General features: G+C 50.4%; 1 protein-coding gene across 1 annotated transcript in view; it reads left to right on the forward strand.

Moving 5' to 3' along the window:
• Positions 1 to 14,469, forward strand: part of FBN3 (fibrillin 3) — a 107,940-nt gene that overhangs the window by 77,244 nt on the left and 16,227 nt on the right. The window contains exons 22-43 of the mRNA XM_062596517.1: positions 273 to 398; positions 1,665 to 1,892; positions 2,031 to 2,156; positions 2,539 to 2,667; positions 3,880 to 4,005; positions 4,953 to 5,078; positions 5,441 to 5,563; positions 5,873 to 5,998; positions 6,145 to 6,270; positions 6,725 to 6,847; positions 7,421 to 7,543; positions 7,959 to 8,084; positions 8,660 to 8,782; positions 9,364 to 9,486; positions 10,144 to 10,305; positions 10,707 to 10,775; positions 11,082 to 11,207; positions 11,549 to 11,674; positions 12,204 to 12,353; positions 13,040 to 13,111; positions 13,254 to 13,379; positions 13,842 to 13,967. Of these exons, the coding sequence (XP_062452501.1) occupies positions 273 to 398; positions 1,665 to 1,892; positions 2,031 to 2,156; positions 2,539 to 2,667; positions 3,880 to 4,005; positions 4,953 to 5,078; positions 5,441 to 5,563; positions 5,873 to 5,998; positions 6,145 to 6,270; positions 6,725 to 6,847; positions 7,421 to 7,543; positions 7,959 to 8,084; positions 8,660 to 8,782; positions 9,364 to 9,486; positions 10,144 to 10,305; positions 10,707 to 10,775; positions 11,082 to 11,207; positions 11,549 to 11,674; positions 12,204 to 12,353; positions 13,040 to 13,111; positions 13,254 to 13,379; positions 13,842 to 13,967 (2,811 nt within the window). The remainder of the gene's footprint in view (positions 1 to 272; positions 399 to 1,664; positions 1,893 to 2,030; positions 2,157 to 2,538; positions 2,668 to 3,879; positions 4,006 to 4,952; positions 5,079 to 5,440; positions 5,564 to 5,872; positions 5,999 to 6,144; positions 6,271 to 6,724; positions 6,848 to 7,420; positions 7,544 to 7,958; positions 8,085 to 8,659; positions 8,783 to 9,363; positions 9,487 to 10,143; positions 10,306 to 10,706; positions 10,776 to 11,081; positions 11,208 to 11,548; positions 11,675 to 12,203; positions 12,354 to 13,039; positions 13,112 to 13,253; positions 13,380 to 13,841; positions 13,968 to 14,469) is intronic.

Here is a 14,469-nt window from a genome sequence, read left to right on the forward strand (position 1 = left end):
CTAATGTCTGTATGTTCTGGTGCTGTTCTATCAACATTGTGCCAGCTATCGGCATGTGCAACATGCCCATCCTGCCTGCCAGATCCTTTCTGACAAGACCCTGTGATTCAACCTCCTTGCAAAAGTGTCTGGATATGGCTGTGTGCCAGCTTGCTCTTCTTAGCCTAGTAGGCAGCTTGGGGCTCCTTTTGACTCTCCCAGTGTCCTTCAAGACCATACTGGGCCTGGTCACGTGCCAGTCTCATGCCTGTTTCTTGCCTCCCTGCTGACAGATGTGAACGAGTGTGATGTCTTCCCTGGTGTCTGCCCAAATGGCCGTTGTGTGAACACAGCGGGCTCCTTCCGATGTGAGTGTCCAGAAGGGCTGACCCTTGATGGCACTGCCAGGACCTGTGTGGGTAAGGACACCTCACCTCACCCAGACCCCTGCCCTCCTCTCACCCACCTTTACTTAGGCCCAACCCATCCCACTGCATGCCACCACTGAGCTCCCAAGACAAATGCTGTCTGAAGAATGTCGAATCTGTTACGACTTGCCAAATCCAGTAGCTTAACAGAAGTGAGGCTGCTGCAGCTCCATATTCCCAGGTTCAGTCAGTAGCATAGACGTTCTCCTTGGGAGGAATTAGGAAGTAACCAATTTTGCGTGCTCTGTTTTCACTGATTCAGTTAGTAGGTTCCTCTGCTTCTGATCATCATTGGGCATCTGTGCTTAGGGTGACTTTGAATAGATAACCTAGCAACACCTTTCCCAGCAGCCCTAAAACAGCTCTTGGCTGCTCTCTGGACCCACCATGACAAAGCTGTCCCCTTGCATAGGGGGCTGTCTGCACTACTAACTATCCCATGGAGGGACCATTCTCTGGCCCTGCTGCTAACAGTCACAGGCTGGCTATGGCTTATTAACCTCTCATAACATTCCAAAAAAAAGTGGCCATATCCAAATGCCTACTGGAAAGGTTCCTGGACCCATTCCTTGGCATTGTTTGGAGGATGCTTGTTGACTTCAGCCAAAGCTGTTTTGGTTGTTGACGCTAACAATATCATAGGGCTGGTAATGTTCTGCTGACAATATCACATTTTTTAGTGTAGATGGACCTATTTATATCCACATTAATTTAAATTCAGCCCCCATGGCAGTTTTTTAAACCTGTCATAGGGTATCTCCTATTGTAGTATCACTACTGGCACATCACAGTAATGCCTAGTGACTCAGCATCCAAAGGCTTCTGGCTTGATGAAGTCTCCCAGTGGTGGGTGCTGGTGTCACCTGTGGCTGTGCTCTGCCATTCTTCCTTGACACAACATGGAGCACTTACCCCATTGCTCAGAGGATGGCAGATGTTGCTCATTTCTATTCTTCTGCTTTAAAGATCCAGCACAGCACTCATGGCAGCAGAGCATGGCACTGATGGGGTGAGTACTCTGTGCCTTCTCTCCTGAACATGGTGCAACTGTGAGTGCTCACTCTCACAGCTGCAGGACTGAGGCTGCCAGTCCTCAGGGGTGTGGCGAGTGCAGTGGCAGGAATGATTCTTCTCCTTCCCAGTGGGAGGTTTTCTGAGGGCCTCACCCTCACTGCAGGAGATGGTTCCAGACAGAAAGAAATCCCTCTGATCCTCCTGGTTGTCTGCTGTTGCAGCTCAGCTCTGCTCTCTCCACAGACGTGCGTGTGGAACAGTGCTACATGAAGTGGGATGAAGATGAGTGTGCAGAGCCTCTTCCTGGCAAGTACCGGATTGACATGTGTTGCTGTTCTGTGGGCTCAGCCTGGGGCATCGATTGTGAAGAATGTCCCAAGATCGGCTCCAGCGAGTATAAGGCCATCTGCCCAAGGGGACCTGGCTTTGCCAATAGAGGAGACGTGCTTTCAGGCAGGCCCTTCTATAAAGGTGAGAAGAGATGGAGGAACTGTTGTTCGTGGGCTGTGCTCAGCCTGTCTTAGCTTAGTCCTGTTTCTTGCACTGGGACACTAGGTTCGTTGCAGACATCCCATCTCTGAAACAGTGCTGTTTTTTCTTTCTTCACAGATGTGAATGAATGTAAGGTCTTCTCTGGCCTGTGCACTCACGGGACCTGTCGAAACACCATTGGCAGCTTCAGGTGTCTCTGTGGCAATGGCTTTGCTTTGGATGCTGAGGAAAGGAACTGCACAGGTAAGGGAAGAGCCGGCCCCCTCCAGACCATTCCTGCCCAACTTGCTGCCTTACCTGCTTCATGGGTTGCTTAGCATGGTGGTAGTAGCTGGAGGAGACATGGCAGCTATGTCATGGAAGTGCTGAGAAGCCAAAGGCAGGCCCATGGAGACTCCTCCAGCCTGCTGGGAGGAAAGATCAGCCCTGCATCAGAGAGAAAGGTTAATGGCTGTGTCTCCTTTGACAGAGAGGAATTCTCCAGGCTGCCAGGCCAGACTTCCCAGGCCAGGAGCTCGTTTCCTTCTCACTGAATTTGATTTGCAGGACAGGCAGCCCAGTGCCAGCTGCAGTAGTACTCCTAGCCTACCCTGCCTTCACTAGCTGATCTGCTCCATCCCCACAGATATAGATGAATGCCGCATCTCACCAGACCTGTGTGGCCATGGCACCTGTGTCAACACACCGGGCAGCTTTGAGTGCGAGTGCTTCGAAGGCTATGAGAGCGGCTTCATGATGATGAAGAACTGCATGGGTAAGGGCCTGTCTACAAGGCAGAGCAGCACCTTCCTACTTTGCTATGGGGAAGAAAATAGCTGACGATGGATCTGGTGAGGGCTCCCCATTCTCAGCTGTTCTCTGAGCGTTTTGCTGTCCAGCTACCTGTCTGTTTAGTTCCTCTGGCAGTGCCCTGTTACCTTCCCTGTTATCCCAGGAAGATCAGATGTATTTCAGTCCACTTTTGCTCTAGATAAGCTGAAAATCTCGACAATACGTGTTTTATTCAAGTAAGTTGAAGGGTCCCATTCTTAATTACAAGGTTGGAAACAGAAAAAGAAACATATGAAAAGCAAATGCATTCTTTAAATAGATCTGACATTACTCTCTCCCTTTCACCACCGCAACGTAAGAGTTCTTCTGGGCATTTATTAGCTCCTTTAGTCCATTAAACGGCACCCAATGCCTTTGTATTCTTAGTGTTCTTTTTTCAGAGCACCATTATGCACAGATGAATCCTCTGAGCAGCTCCAGGGAGGCTCTCATTTTTTCCCTCTTACTGATAGTGCAGGGTATCTTGAGTCAACGCTTAGGTGCACATAAGAATGCAAAATCTTTTGAATCTAGTCTGAGTTCAAGATAGAGAACCTCAGGCTCAGATTCCTGTTCCCAGAGTTAGTAGAGGATCAAGTTTCTACAGCGTTTCCCTTTCCAAAGAGCTCAGCTTGCACAACATGGTTGCCCAGCTTCAAAATCCTCAGTGCTTTATCTCCTCCTTCTGTTGATTTTTGTTTCAAACTGTCATCAGTGCACCATTCCAGTGATTCTCTTGTTCTTTCCAGTCTTGCATTTATGAACTTTTCTATATTTTTTTCCATTGTTAATGCCAGCCACTGAAAGTGTACAAAGATATGTGGGATGGGAGCTAGGAGATATCCTTCTAGTCCTTGCTAGCTAATCTGCACAAAAGCAGTGATTTCTTCCCTCCTAGTGCTATGTTTTATATTCTGCTGGGGTCAAGGCAAGAGTTGCTGTTTCCCAAAATGCATTCTTCAAGCATAAGTCCACTGGGTTCACTCAGACCCTGGATTCACTGCCTTATTAACTTTGGGCTGGCCTCTCTTTTGGGGTATATCTCTGGTGATGGGACTTCTTTGGGAACTGTGGTCCATGGCATCAATGCAAAAACGTTTTCTAGAAAACCCAGCTAAAGGGGCCAATTCACCATATTTCATGTCACTTCCTGCAGATATCAATGAGTGTGAGCGTGACCCACTGCTGTGCCGAGGTGGGATCTGCATGAACACGGATGGCAGCTTTGAATGCATCTGTCCCCCTGGACATGAGCTGACCTCTGAAGGAAATGCTTGCATAGGTGAGATGATGGAAAGCAATGTTATGACCAGAACCTATTCAAGGTAGTGATGCAGGGAGATTTGCATGTCTTGCTGGGCACATGAAGCTCTCCTTCCAGTCTCATGTGCCGGTGGAACATACCCATCAAAAGCCAGGAAGGACTGTGGTAGTTTCCAGAGTTTTATTGTGTTTATGGTGTCTATTATTCTACTTTTTTTTTCATTGAAGATTGACCAGTGGGATGATGGTGAGGAGATGGCAAACACAGGGTTGTCTCCTGGCTGCTATGGATACATGTATACAGTAACTGAAATGTCATTCTCTAGACTTGATGCCAAATGATCTGTCCCCATGCATAACCATACAAAAAAGCTTTTACCTCCCGAGCAGGCTGATCACATCCCAAGTTGGAATGCTTCCTATCCTGCAGTAATCTTTGAGATATGTGTGTAAAGGTGTCAGGGATTTGTTCTGTCTTAAAGACCCAAGTTCCAGTGCTCATGCTTGGCTCTATTTAGGTTATTAGCATAGCTATAACCAGCAAACTGAGGAGAGGCAAGTGAGCAAAGGGAATTTGACCAGGACAGTCTGAGCTGGGTCTGTGTTCTAGTGTGATCGGGAAGCCATGGTTCAAATTCCTGGGAAATATAAATAGCATCAAACAATGATTGGAGAAGACAGGGATTTGGGATGCCTTACCAACCCAGAGAGGATAGAAGATCACACTAGAGGAGTGAAGAGAAAGTGAAAGCATAAAAGCTCTGGGCTGAACCTGAGAACTGCAGGGGATCAGCCTGTTTCCACCACTCAGGACAGAAAGTGGCCCAGGACAGCTACAGGGCAGAAGGCGAGGACAAAGCTAAGTTTGGAGACAGCAGTAGATGTGGGTACTCAGGAATGGGTACCGAAGGATGCTCAACATGACATCAGCATGACTGACTGCTCAAAATGCTCTCTCCACTACAGATATCAATGAATGCTCCCTTAGTGATAACCTGTGTCGCAACGGACGCTGTGTCAACGTCATTGGTACCTATCAGTGTGCATGTGACTCAGGCTTCCAGGCCACACCGGACAGACAGGGCTGTGTTGGTGAGTGTTTTCTTTTGCCAACTAGCCGTGCCAAGATTCAAGTATGCATCCAGGACCCTCTTAGTCTCATACCTCTTATAAAGCTCAGTGGGGTGTCTGAGTGTAGGCAAGGGTGGAGTCTCCTCAGGAGTGAGCTGCAGCTAGACCTGCACTGCTGGTCACCAGGGGTCACCAGCTGTGAATCTGCTGTAAGCTGTGAAGTGGCTGGCAGAGAAGGCAAAAGGTGCTTCCTTCTATCGGGGGGAGCTGTGATCCCTCTTCAGTGAGGCCACCACAAAGGCACATCTGCCACTTTCTCTCTGTGCTGTCATCCACTGTGTCCACAACTCAAACAGCTACCTGACCTCTCCCTTCTTCCCCAGACATTGATGAGTGCACCATCACCAATGGTGGCTGCGATACACACTGCTCCAACTCAGAGGGCAGCTACGAGTGCAGCTGCAGTGAAGGCTACGCGCTGATGCCAGACCAACGATCATGTGCAGGTGAGCGGCCAGCCTGGCTGTCACAGATGGCACCCCAGGGACCTCTGAGACGATTACCTGTCAACCATAGTGTTGGCTTTGGGGTAAGGGGGCCTCATTTTTTGCACACTTCCAGGGAAATGATTTCTCTGGACAAATGTTCCCTGCTTGCACTACTGTGAAAATCCAGACATTCGTTACAGGCACCAGAATCTTGTGGCTATATGGTTTGGACTGCAGACTGTCCTATGCCATCCCCCTTACTACTCCCTCAACACCCCAACCCCTGACTCTAACTTCTTTACCCAGACAATGATCTCCTCTTTCTAGATATTGATGAATGTGAAGACAATCCAGATATCTGCGATGGTGGGCAGTGCACTAACATCCCTGGGGAATATCGTTGCCTCTGCTTTGATGGCTTCATGGCATCCCTGGACATGAAAACCTGTATTGGTGAGAACAATGCTTTTCCCTGGACATGTACCATCACTGCAGCACCAGGCTGCCATTGGATGGATGGAAGGAGGGATGGAAAAGGCTGCCCCAGAGCCGGGACATGGTTGTTATGATGCTTAAAGTAGGTCCTTCTTCTCCTACAGATGTGAACGAATGTGATCTCAACCATAACATCTGTCTGCATGGCGAATGTGAAAATACTAAGGGATCCTTCATCTGTCACTGTCAGCTGGGCTACTTTGTCAAGAAGGGAACCACAGGCTGCACAGGTGGGAACACACGGGGCCTGGAGCCAGGGGTGCTGGTGGGAGCGCTTACAAATGCCTACTGCATCTGCCCTGGAGGTCATGCCATCCCTCTACTGGGGGATGTTGTGGACACTTCATCCTCCCAGAAGCCCCTTCTAGGCAGGCAGAGATTACCAGGAAGGCAGGCTCCAGCCAGAAATTGAGACTGTCCTTGTTTATAGCCAAGCCATGGACCTGCCTTTCCTTTTGTCTTCATCTTCCAGTGGGCTGTGTTCATGCAGATCAGCAGTTCAGCTCACGGTTATCACTTCCAGGCAGCCTGTTCCCCACAGGAACTTGTTCCCTGGAGTTAAGCCTCCCAGGAGTCACTGGTGTCTGTATCAGAGAGCAGGCTGGTACTAAGCTGCTCTCTCCTCTCTTGGGGGACCTGAGGGGACCTGAGCTGTGTCAGATTTGATGTCCTTCCTTCCTGCAGACATTGATGAATGTGAGATCGGGGCTCACAACTGTGACATGCATGCCTCCTGCATCAATGTGCCTGGGAGCTTCAAGTGCAAGTGTCGCTCAGGCTGGCTTGGAGATGGGCTCAAATGCAATGGTGAGTTCTCATTGCAGGAGAGGAGGATGTTGGTCTGTCCAAGTGCCCTGTGGGCACCTGTGAAAGTTTCACTGGGCTGGCATCTGCACTTTAAATGCTCTTGGGCAGCAGGAACCCTACATGAGGATTTACTGAGATGCAGGGAGTTGTGGGTATGTGATGGAGTGGGGCTGTAGACATGGTTGTGTAAGTGTTTCACTGTCAATAAGCTGTGTCCAGGAAGGATAGCAGTGGAGGTGGGATTGAGGATGTATATATACGCGAAGTGGAGTGTATGGGTATGGTACAGAGATGTGTGTGGATGTGAGTGTCGTTGTCAGATTGTGTATCTGTGTGGTGGTATGTTGGGGCTTGGTGTAGTATGTATTCAGGGGTATATGGGTGTGGGAGGTGTATAGGGACGTGCTGGTGTGTATATGGTGCATATGGATGCAGGAGATGTATGAGTACAGTGACTTATCAGTGTGTGTGTGGTGCGTATGAAAGGAAGGGGTATGTGTGGGGAAGTGTGGGGGGGTGTTTGTGTAAGGCAAGACCAGTGGCACAACACTGACTGGGGGTCTCCCTGCCCAGATCTGGATGAGTGTGCAACCGAAGAGCACAAGTGCAACCTGAATGCCAACTGTGTGAACACACCAGGCTCCTACCGCTGTACCTGCCGAGAAGGCTTCAATGGGGATGGTTTCTCCTGCTCAGGTGAGGCCTGTATAGTCACCAAGCAGCAGGAATGTGGCTTGGGTGTCCTGACGGGATAAAGTGTCATCCCCTCTCAACCATCAGTCTGGCTCAACACCTGGCTGCCTGTGTCTGGGATTTGCCAAACCAGATGTCCCCCCAAACCAGTATAGCCTGCCCTGCAGCACAGCCTGCTCAGATATTCTCGTTCTACCCAGCCTGCTCAGATGCCCTCAGCAGAGATCCCCCTTTCTCTCAGCAGATGTTTTGTCTGGACCAAGGCAATGAAAAATATTGCAGTCTCTCTTTACAGTCTCCCAACAGAGTGGTGGGAACAAGCTAACAGCAAAGACTTGTGGGATTCTCCTGGTCAAGGTGGGGGACGCTCCTATCTTTGGGTGAGCACTGCATCAGTCTCACACTTGATTCTCCCCAGATGTGGACGAGTGTGCGGATAATGTGAACCTGTGTGAGAATGGGCAGTGTCTCAATGCACCTGGGGGTTACCGCTGCGAGTGCGAGATGGGCTTCAATCCCACAGAGGACAGCAAGGCCTGCCAGGGTAAGTGCCTAGAGGTTTGAATGCTGCTACAGGGGATCCAGGGCCTGCCTTCTTTCTGGCCATAGCCTCTCTCATACTGTCACCCGCTAATCTACTACCAAGCAAGGCACACCATCATCTGGTGGTGCAGAGCCCTTAGGTTATTCCAGGAAGCAGTCAGATCCCCGATTCATCAGTGCTGGGTGGCAAGTTGCCATGGTGAGCACCTCCCTATATGCCACGTTGCTCTGGCTACAAGATGCTATCCTTGAGGCTATTGGCTCCAGGTAAGACCAACCCCTGCAAAGGTGTCATCTCTTCTTCTTACAAGAGTCAGTCCCCAACCTACTGAGAGCCTGGGCTAAGCCAAGGATACATGCAGGATGTGGGGGATTAGCAGAACAAAGGCGAGGGGAGAGAGTGTATACATAGTGTGCCTGGCTCACACTCACCTGGTGGTATCTATTGGCATTAAAGCCAACATGAGGGGTTGGGTTACTGGGTTGGTAGCTGAAGCTATGACTCTGCTTTGTGATGGGTGCAGGAGAGGCTTATCCCTGCCATGGCCCGAGTATCCAGTTTTCTCTCTCTTGCAGACATTGATGAATGCACCTTCCAGAATATTTGTGTCTTTGGGACCTGCCAGAACCTGCCTGGGATGTTCCGCTGTGCCTGTGATGACGGCTATGAGCTGGACAGGAGTGGAGGCAATTGCACAGGTAAGGAATTTTCAAGGAGCCATTATATGAGGATCACTGCCCCATGATCTGCTGGTGTGAGCTGATCCCAGATGCAACAGGGAGAGGTCTAGCAGCCTGAAGTCAACTAAGCACCCCTGGGTGATGTTTATTTGCTCTTAGAAAGACCCAGATACTGCTGAATGGTATGCCTTCAGTAGGTGGAAGGGAAAGCTCCCTGTGACTCTGCTCATTTCTTCTGAGTCTGGATACAGTCCTGTCTAACATGCTCTAGGTGACCCTGCTTGAGCAGGGAGGTTGGACTAGATGATCTCCCGAGGTCCCTTCCAACCTTACCCATTCTGTGATTCTGTGAGCCTGGTCAAGATAGGTGAAGTAGGACAAGGCAAGGCAGGGTAGGGCAAGACAGGTTTTGTTTGTAGGAGAATTCTGCCTGCTCTCTTATGAAGAACCTTAGAAAGACCAAGGCTATGGGCAGACAGCCCGTGTGTGTACAGAGCAACCCTGTGTGTACAAAGCAATCCTGTGTGTACAGGGTAGGGGTTATGGATTTTGTGGCAACCATACACAGGGCCTGAATCTTCATCTTTCCATCTTTTCAGACATCAACGAGTGTGCAGACCCTGTGAATTGCATCAATGGCCTGTGTGTCAACACCCCTGGCAGCTACCTCTGCAACTGTCCACAAGACTTTGAGTTGAATCCCACTGGTGTGGGCTGTGTGGGTGAGTGATGACCCACGTGGAAAGCACATCCTCCATCCCAGAGCTTAGTGGTCTTTCTTGTGGGACCCACACAACTAGAGCTGGCCACAGAGGTGGCTGAATGCAACTGGCCCTCCCTAAGACTGGACTGTTCATGATAGGTTTAGCCCTGGAGCTTCAGGAGAAGAGCACCCAGCTCCTCTGAAGCCTGAGCCATAGAGGTAGTGAAGTGCTGGTGCAAATTAACACTTTAAGGAAAGAGAATTCATCAGTGGATATGGGATCATTAAGGGGTCCCTGGGCAATTCTAGAGCTAGTCTTAAGTCTTTGTTTCTTGAAAGGTTCTGGGTCACTGGAGGCAATTTTTGAGTCATGCTCCTTTGTCACAGTGAAGACAGGGCACCATGCTATGTCCCCTACATGACATAGTGTGTCCTGTCCTGGGAAAGTTGGCCAAATATCATTCTTGAAGGAATTCCAAAGTCACATGCTGCAAGGACAGTCTGGATGTCATTTATTGCAATGCAGGTTTCCTGCAGATAACAGTGTGGACATACGGAGCAGGAATGGAGCCTTACCCTTCTCCCGACTCCTTGGGAGAACTGTGCTGTTCATTCCTTCTGTGCCCATCAGTATCTGCTGGAGAAGCTTTGCTCACTCACTACTGTCTTTGTGCAGACACCCGTGTTGGGAACTGCTTTCTGGACACCCAGGATCGAGGAGATGGGGGAATCTCCTGCAGTGCAGAAATTGGAGTTGGGGTCACTCGAGCATCCTGCTGCTGCTCACTGGGTCGTGCATGGGGAAATCCTTGTGAGCTTTGTCCTCCAGCCAACACAAGTGAGTTGGGAAAGCATCTAAGCATCTAGGGTGAACTTGGGCATGGGCAGCCCATGGGCAATGTAGAACAGAGGGAAGAGTAGGGGCCAAGTCCCAGGTAAGAGGAAAGGTGGGATGGGATGGAGGAGGGGGACACTCATTGTAACTGGGTGTCCAGGGTGAGATTCTTCATTCTCAGTTACAGTGGGCTGGGGGAGGACATGAGATGATAGCCTTGTTCAGGGGTGGTTAAGTGGAAGTAAGGGGGCTAAGTTGGCTTAGGGTGTGACAGAAGTCAAGCTACAGCATCTGGAGCAGTGTCACTGCATCCATGGAGCATTTTTACTGGGTTTCTCCCTTATTGCCCTGTTTCATGGAAGCCCAGCATGGCTCAGGATCCCGCTGACTGACTCTTTCCACAGCCGAGTATAAGACCCTATGCCCTGGAGGAGAAGGTTTCCGGCCCAACCCTATCACTGTCATCCTGGAAGGTAAGGAGAGCTGGCTCCCCCATGCCTTGTCTCTAGGAACTCAAGTGCCAGGAGAGCCCAAACCCACCATTTGCCCTGGCACTGAGTTTGTTGGTCATGTCCAGAGCTGCTGCCCATGTTGTAGCACACAGTGAGTGTGTGCCCTCCTCTGACATGCTCTGGCCACCTGGCCAAGCAGCTCAGATGCTAACAGAGGCTGAAGATGGTGGGTTTGACATACCAGGTAAACTGGGGTGAGGCTGCTGCCTGGTCTTGTCTGCCAGGTCTCTGGGCAGTGGGCACTTCCCAGCCATTCTCCTTTCTCAGATATCGATGAGTGCCAAGAGCTGCCAGGCCTCTGCCAGGGGGGCAACTGTGTGAACACTTTCGGCAGCTTCCAGTGCGAGTGCCCACTTGGCTATTACCTCAATGAAGACACACGCATCTGTGAAGGTAGCTGCACTATGGTGCCTCTGTGTGTGCATGTCCAGTGTGTGGAAGCCTCTGTGAGTGTTTGTGTGTGTGGTGTGTGTGTCCTAATACCTGTGCTTGTATCTGGGCTGGGTAGGGACTTTCCTTGGCCCAGGAGGAAGGACTTGGCAGAATCCTGTCTCCTTTCTCTTCTGGATTTCCCATGCTCATCAAGAATCCTATGCCTCCATGCCTTCCCAATACCAGGGCAGCCTGGTCCCTATGCACCAGTGTGTGTACCCTGTGCCAGATCATTTGACAAGTCTGCCCTCCACCTCATGTCAGGCCCAGTGCTTTGACCTATGTTTTCCTCTTTTTGGCAGATATTGATGAGTGCTCTGCTCACATCGGAATCTGCGGCCCTGGAACCTGCTACAACACCCTTGGCAACTACACTTGTGTGTGCCCACCTGAATACATGCAAGTCAACGGTGGAAATAACTGCATGGGTATGCCATTGTCCAAATCCAGGGTAGGGGGCCTGGCAGTGCCCTGGCTGTGCAGAGCCACCAGATCATACTGTGGGCAGCATGTTAAGGGCACTGTGGCTGAGTGGAAGAAGTGGGAAAAGTGATCTACCCAGCAGGAAGCTGGGAATCAAGGCTCCTGGGTTCACCAGGTACCTCACTGCCTCCCTGCTCCTACGCTATGCAGTCTGCCTATGCCAGTGAGGCTCATGTTTGGCATGTCACCAGTTACAGGGAGAATGGCTGGAATGGGGTCGCAAGAGCATCCAGCGGAGCTTGTGTATTGCCTCTGCCTGCTATGGGCCAAGGTTGTCAATGCTGCAGGGCAACTGGGCTTCAGCCTGTATCTGCAGCCACTATTCTAGGCTTCCCTTGAAGGGCTTGTATGTTACCTACAGTCCTTGGGCACCAGGACAGGGCGGTCTGGTGTCTCCCAGGCAATGAACGTGTTGGAGCTGGCAGCTCCCATTCCCAGGGCTGACACAAGACAGTGTCTGGGCTGCCTTTGCAGACATGAGGAAGAGCGTGTGCTATCGCAACTACAACGACACGTGTGAGAACGAGCTCTCCTTCAACATGACGAAGAAGATGTGTTGCTGCTCCTACAACATTGGCAAGGCCTGGAACAAGCCGTGTGAGCCCTGCCCCACGCCAGCCAGCCGTAAGTCAACCCTCCTGGAAGGACATCTTGAGACCATAGCTGCCCCCTCAATTTTCTGGTCACTGTGTGCTTTGAGGCACAGGCACAGTAGGACCCACCCCACAACACAGTGGGGGTAAGGGGGGGATATCACATCCAGCAGGCAATTCCTGCGGGTGTGAATGCTACAGGGACATACAGTTTTGCACAGTGTCTTGTGCTGGAAGGACACAGGTGACTGGGTGAGTATCAGCAGAGCGTGTGCAATATTTGGCAAACCTGCTTGTGGGCATGCAGTGAGTCTGGGCCTTGTAGACAGGCTGAGCACAGGGTGGAGATGTTGTCTGTGTGCCTTTGATGCAGTGGGGAGCACGGTTTGTGTGCTCTTCGCAGCGTGGAGGAATGAATGAGTGCATACCTGCAGGAGAGGCATGCAGAGGTCATGTTTGCATGTCCTTTTCGATGTGTGTGTGTGTTTGTGTGTGTCTGTTGTAACACAGTGCATGCATGTGTATACTTAATGCACTACAGTGTATGTGTGGTCTGAAGTTCCCTGTACGTCCCCTGAGATACCTCACTGAACATAGTGCACATACCCTCCTGCCTACCTTGCTGGGTCCAGTCATAGCTGGCTCCTCTCCCTCTCATCCTTTGCTGCATCTCACTCTGCCTGCCTGCTAGGCATGACCTTGCTGTTCCCCTTCCAGCGGAGTACCAGATCCTGTGTGGGAACCAGGCGCCTGGGTTTATCATCGACATTCACACAGGGAAGCCGATTGGTGAGTACAGCTAGTCCCTCTGGGGGCCATTTCCTCAGACTTCTTTCTAGAGTTAGCCAAGACAGCAGTTGTCCAGCCATGGGGGATTCTTTCCTCCCTTCTCCCTTCCTGGGATGCTGACAGAGATGTTGTTTGTGCACAGATATTGATGAATGCAGTGAGATCCCTGCTATCTGCACGAATGGTGTCTGCATCAACCAAATTGGCAGTTTCCGGTGTGAGTGCCCCATTGGATTCAGCTACAACAACATCCTCCTCATCTGTGAAGGTAATGGGGAAGCCAAAGCAGTGCTGCCAAGGTGGGGGAATCTCAGCAAGGCACTCACACATCCTCAGCTCATGGGGCATCAGGATCAGGGCTGCCAGTAGACAAGCACAGAGTCCACATGCTCTTAGCCTTCTTGAAAGTATCTTCATTTTCACCATCAAGGGACGGACAAATACTGCCGGTTTTCGTGAATGTTCCTGTCTGGTTTCCTTCTCCACTATTTTCTTTTTTATTAAAAGAAAAAATTAGCAGATTTGAATGTTTAAAAGATTTGAGTTGTACTTAAAATGCATCACTTTATTGTAAAACCATAGAAAAAATGATTAAAATTGACCCTAGTTAGAACAAAACAACAGTTAAAATTGATTTGACTCCGGGGATCCGCTCCAGCCCTGTTAGCAGGGTACCTGGTGATTGCTTAACACTCTGTGCAGTCAGGGTTTTGCTTCTCTTCTCCCACAGACATCGACGAATGCAGCAGCGGGGAGAACCTCTGCCAGCGCAATGCTGACTGCATCAACATCCCAGGCAGTTACAGGTGCGAATGCTCAACTGGATACAAGCTGTCGCCTAGTGGAGCCTGCGTGGGTAAGATGGCAGCTGTTCACTACCTATTCCAGAGACACATGTGGGAGGCGCTGACGGAAGAGCCTGCGTGGGCTCTTCCGCTGGTTTTGCAGACCACCCTGTGTGCACTCAAGGAAGGACAGGATGAAGGACATGCCAGTCCCCTATGTGGGTTCCTGGTCCTTTGCCAAGCTGGGGGACCGTGACATAGCTGGACTGTGCTTAGGGGATACCTAAACTGACGGAACAATTTCCAGGGACTGTGGGCCCCTGAGAGATGAGAAAAGGTCATTGTGAAATGTAGCTTTAGTTTGACATCTAAAGGGCGCATCAATTTAAATGTCGGAGGGTCTGTAGGATGGGTCTGTCCAGCTAATGTTTCTCCCTCAGTTAGGAACTCACAGTCCCTGAATCAGTCCTAGCAGAAACACACATCTGGTTAAAACGACAGATTAGAAAAGCAATTAATTTTAGCCCTATTTTATTTGAAGAAGGCAAACCAGGAAGCAAATGGAACTTTCTT

This window comes from Rhea pennata, chromosome 27 (assembly GCF_028389875.1).
Source record: "Rhea pennata isolate bPtePen1 chromosome 27, bPtePen1.pri, whole genome shotgun sequence".
NCBI lineage: Eukaryota > Metazoa > Chordata > Aves > Rheiformes > Rheidae > Rhea > Rhea pennata.